General features: G+C 45.3%; 1 protein-coding gene across 1 annotated transcript in view; it reads right to left on the bottom strand.

Moving 5' to 3' along the window:
* LOC308369829 (somatostatin receptor type 5) overlaps positions 1–4701 on the bottom strand; it is a gene marked incomplete at both ends in the record, with an annotated part of 7532 nt that extends 2831 nt beyond the window's left edge. The window contains one exon of the mRNA XM_080844374.1: positions 3580–4701. Coding sequence (XP_080700500.1) covers positions 3580–4701 — 1122 coding nt within the window. The remainder of the gene's footprint in view (positions 1–3579) is intronic.
* Between the last annotated feature and the right edge of the window lie 219 nt (positions 4702–4920).

Raw genomic sequence — 4920 nt, 5'->3', positions numbered from 1 at the left:
CATCTTTGGACAATGCCACTGATCACCAGACGCCTAATGAGGGTGCTCCGCCTGTCTTGGGTGGAAGCTTTACCACCCCTGTTCCCACAGACACCTGGCATTGACACACAGTGGACACCCAATGTTTGTTACCAGGAGCTTTTCTAGCTATTAGTGTTCCTTTGTTCAGTAGAGTAATGTAAGACAATCTGTGTACTTTAATGTTCCTTTGTTCTATTTCACTAGTGTTCTATTGCTCTGACATTCTCATTGAGAACATTTATCTAATCTTACACCGATTAATTGTTAGGTTAGTTGAGTATTATGGATATAGTGTCTTTTGATAGTGTCCTCGATCTGTGATTAATTAAAGGATTACTTTCAAACACAGTAAGATAACTTGTACTTACAGGAGTTACATTCCTGCACTTTTTTTTCTATTTCTTATGTAAAATAGTACGTATTGCTACACTAGGTCTCTATTGCTCGTAGCTTGACTGTTCTCTCCCTTTTACGTTGCTTTGGACAAAAGCATCTGCTAAATGCCTAAATGACAAAATGTAAATGTTATCATGCGGACCCACAAAAAGCCCAGTATGTAAACCTCACTCCCCATGCAGATTTTACTCTACTTCTCACATCACAGGGTCCATTGGATCCCAGGACTTAAGCCTCTCACACCTAGCCTGGTCTGATCAGATGCACATGTGCTGTGTGGAAAGTGTTGTGGCCACACTCCATTTAGATCTGTTTCTATCTACAACAACATTATGGTCATTGAGCTGGGGTGCACGCTCATAAACTGGCACTCTGGCATCCTGATACTGAGTGTTATTGGAGATGTAATTAGATGATGTGAAGTGTCCTACTTCCAGTGAATCAGGACAGAAGTGTACATCCTGTTCTCTTTCCGTTTCCTTTTTTGAAAAAGGAGTCTTTGATCTTAACAACTGAACACTTGCCTGCTCTGCTGTGACTGGTTGGACGTGACAATCAGCGGCTGTGCAACTGATTTCAAAGTAAGTGCTTCTTTTGAGTCAACTTATGACACATCCAACTAGTGTCTGATTGGTCTACCCAGAACTCATATCATGACGTGTTTGCAAACTGATGTGGCAATCATGTAGGCTGTGCATGCCTCCTATCTAACTAATATCATACTTTATTGTATCACACACACATCCGTGTTTTGCCTTTCTGAAAGCAGCTTAGTATCAGATTGTCAGATTGTTCAGAAACACTGATTTTAAAATGACTCCCATCGTGTTCCACAATGCATTCGTTCTTCCCATTTGTTTTACCTAAGCAGTGGCCCACATTGTCAAAGTCGGTAGACCGGTTTTCAGAAGTTCATATTTCATAATGCAACAAGAAGACCCTTTTTAGTGATTTCTTTCTATTTAAAGGAAAGGTGACTGTAAAATTAAAAGTAGCTATCAAGATTTTCTTTCTCTGTGGAGTTCCACCAAATAAACAAACAAACAAATAATCCCTTTAATAGGGTAAAATAGTAAGGCTGGTAAGACCACTTTTTTGCACACGCAAGGCCGAGTTTCTGCTATCCGTACACTGTGAAGTGCATTTTTCTGATTATACCACGGTTGCCACACTTGTGTCATGTTAATTTACAATTATAATTTCCACATTTTGATCTCTAAAACTAACTTCTTTGTCAAACTACTTCTTTCTGTCACACATCAAGTCTTTTCTTAACATACAGGACAAACTGCCATTAATAGTTCTAAAGGGATGGTTGCTATGGCCAAAGGCCAGATGTTAGGTTTATATGGATAGTTGCTATGCAGGGGTGTAACTATAGGGGGTGCAGCAGGTGCGGTCGCACCTGGGCCCGTGGCTCTTGGGGGCCCGTAGCCGGGGCCCATAGACAAATAATCTGAATAGCCAAAGCAGTTGCCAGAAATACTGATGTACAACCATATTCAGCGAAATAATTACACTGCCAAAAATAGCTACAGATAGGTTAGTGAGCTACCATGACAGTTCTATAGGCTGAATATGTGCGCGGGGGGAGGAGGCGTGGTGGTGGCGGCGGTTAGTGACTTACCCTGACAATTTCACATTTTGTCACATTTGTGTTACATGATGAATATGTGCGCGGGGGAGGGGGCGTGGCGGCGGCAGCGGGTACAAACATGAAAAATAACCGAAGGGGTACAGGACTTTAAAATGTTTGGGAAACACTGACTATGGCCCGTCATATAACCTACACCTGCACGTAACTCCACTGTTGCTATGGCCAAAATATATGTGGTTCTTAGGGGGATGAGAGAATGGAGAGAGGAGAAGAGAGAATCAGACTCTGGGTTGCACACAGACCACAAGACTACAATGTGAATACGGTAATAGTTAGTACCGATGCCAGGGGTATTTATTTCTCCTACGCGTGAGCATGTCATGAATTCAAAGATGTTCATTACATCATCATACAGAAACTAGTCATAAAAACATATAATCAAAAATGGTAAAAATCTGTTTATCTGAAAAACATCTGTCACATTTCTGTAGACGTCATACTGCTTGTTAATACGTGTAGAAACTCTGTGCTAATCGTTGGCTAAAGGTGTGCTCCCGTCCCCAATCCCCTTTTGTTATATTCCATGAAGTGCTTCTAGAACACTTTGTTCTTGCATAAAACTAGCTAAACTTACCCCCCCCCCCCCCCCCCGATGTTTTCCATGGGACTTAACACTTGCCGTGTGCCCAACACATTGCCTGATTAAATATTGGCCAAGTGTGTGTCAGACTAATCCAGGGAATATTTGATGTGAAAGGTTATTGCCATCAGGTGCTGGGTTGCCTTTCTAAATTGATTAAACATAGACAGACGTACGGGGACTGAATACACACAAGCTTGCTGGCTAAGAGTTTACTTTGACACCTTTGAATAAGTGTGAAGTTGCAGATCAGTCACAGTCTTATTTGCTCTGAGAAAACAGATTAAAAACCCCCACACAAAGACACCTCCATAACTTACACTCACCATGGGTGTTAAACAGTACATATTTAGTACTTTTTGGTCTTACGGTATGGTCAGAATGTTGTTACATAATAGAATAAAGTTAAGCCACCGTTCCTCTCTCTCTCTCTCTCTCTCTCTCTCTCTCTCGCTCTCTCTCTCTCTCTCTGTCAGCCTGCTGTCACATATTATCAATTATCCTCGAAGACACAAGTGATGCATGTTTAGTAAAGATATGAAAACTTGCACTGCAAGTATTTATTTTGTTTAGTTGATGTTTAATTGACTGGACAGAGTACTCTCTCTCTATTCACACACACTCACACTCACACATGAACAAATTATGAAAAACATAGAAAATTGGTATGAATTCCCCAATTCAACTACAGACCTCACTGAGGACTAAATATGTCAAAGAGTGAATAATAAAATGAGGTGAAAAAGTAAGAAAAGAAGTGAAATCAAATAATACAATTTGCATGGGTAATTTTGTCTGTTTCATCCCCATTGCCGAGAGGATTTATCACTGATTAGATCAGTTTACCTTTAAGGGTGTATTAATGATTAAATATGATGACATGGCCCTGCCATAGTCTATGAAGTAACAGGAGAAGGGGCCGTACCTGACTGCTCTGGACCTGGCCATTGACGTCATTGTTGCGAGGCGTCAGGAAGGCGTCGTGTGTGGTGGTCTTCTCTGTACGTGGTTGGCTTGGGTCGCCGTCCTCCACACCGTTGGTCTTACGCACACACAGCACCTTCCTGAAGCTCTGCCTGAAGTTGTCCGACAGGAAACCGTAGAGCAGTGGATTAGCACAGCTGTTGGCGTAGGAGAGGATGACGGAGAAGAAGTAGACGCCGGCCATGGCGCTGTTCTCCGGCAGGATGATCACCAGGTTCACGATGTTGATGATGAAGAACGGGAGCCAGCAGAGGACGAACACCACCACGATCACCACCACCATGCGTGTCACCTTACGCTCCGACCGCCGGCGCTTGGTGAAGCCAGCCCGTGCGCCAGACGACTTCACCTTGACCACGATGAGCAGGTAGCAAAGGCAGATCACCAGCAGAGGCCCGAAGAACCCCAGTGTGGCCGTGTAGAGGATGAATGCGGTGGACCACACGTTATGGGGCTCCGGCCAGTTCATGTTGCAAGAGTTGAAGGTGTCCTGAACGTCGGAGAACACCACCACCGGCAGCACCACCACGAAGGACACGGCCCACACGGCAGCACTCACCACCCGGGCCACATGCGGACGCCTCCACCGGGTAGAGCGGATGGGGTGCACCACTGCAAGATAGCGGTCGATACTCATGACGGTCAGGCAGAAGATGCTGGTGAACTGGTTGAGCGAGTCGGCCGTCATGACCATGCGGCAGAGGAAGGAACCGAAGGGCCAGTAGGAGAGGACGTTCTGCGTGGTGAGGAAGGGCAGCCCCAGGATGTACAGCTCGTCGGCTACGGCCAGGTTGAAGATGTAGATGTTGGTGACGGTCTTCATCTTGGCGTAGCGCAGCACCACGTAGATGGCGAGGGTGTTACCCGTCAGTCCCACCAGGAACACGGTAAAGGAGATCACGGCCGTCACCATAGAGCCACTGCCCTGGAACGGCATGCTCTGGTCGGAGAAGTTGGAGGAGAAATTTCCCCCTTCAACTGAGATGCCTTCCATCATGCCCACACTGGAGATATTGAGGTCGTTCATCGGGGTCACCCCACCTGGGCCGTCCATAGAGTCCATTCCCCCTCTTCAGTGGAAGGATGGATGAATAGAGGAAAAGACAGAGCGAGCACGCTGGATAGATGAGGAGTGGAGTAGGTTCCACAAGCCCAGGGGTTTCAGGACCTTGAACAGATCAACTCAGCTGAGTCACATCTGAGGAGAGAGGAGAAGGGAGGACTTTGAGGGCAGATCAAATGAGGGAGCGATCAAACAAGAAAAGCAGGGTGATAGAAATCA

Source organism: Sprattus sprattus, assembly GCF_963457725.1.
Source record: "Sprattus sprattus genome assembly, chromosome: 1".
Lineage (NCBI taxonomy): Eukaryota > Metazoa > Chordata > Actinopteri > Clupeiformes > Clupeidae > Sprattus > Sprattus sprattus.
This window is presented reverse-complemented; position numbering and strand designations above follow the sequence as displayed.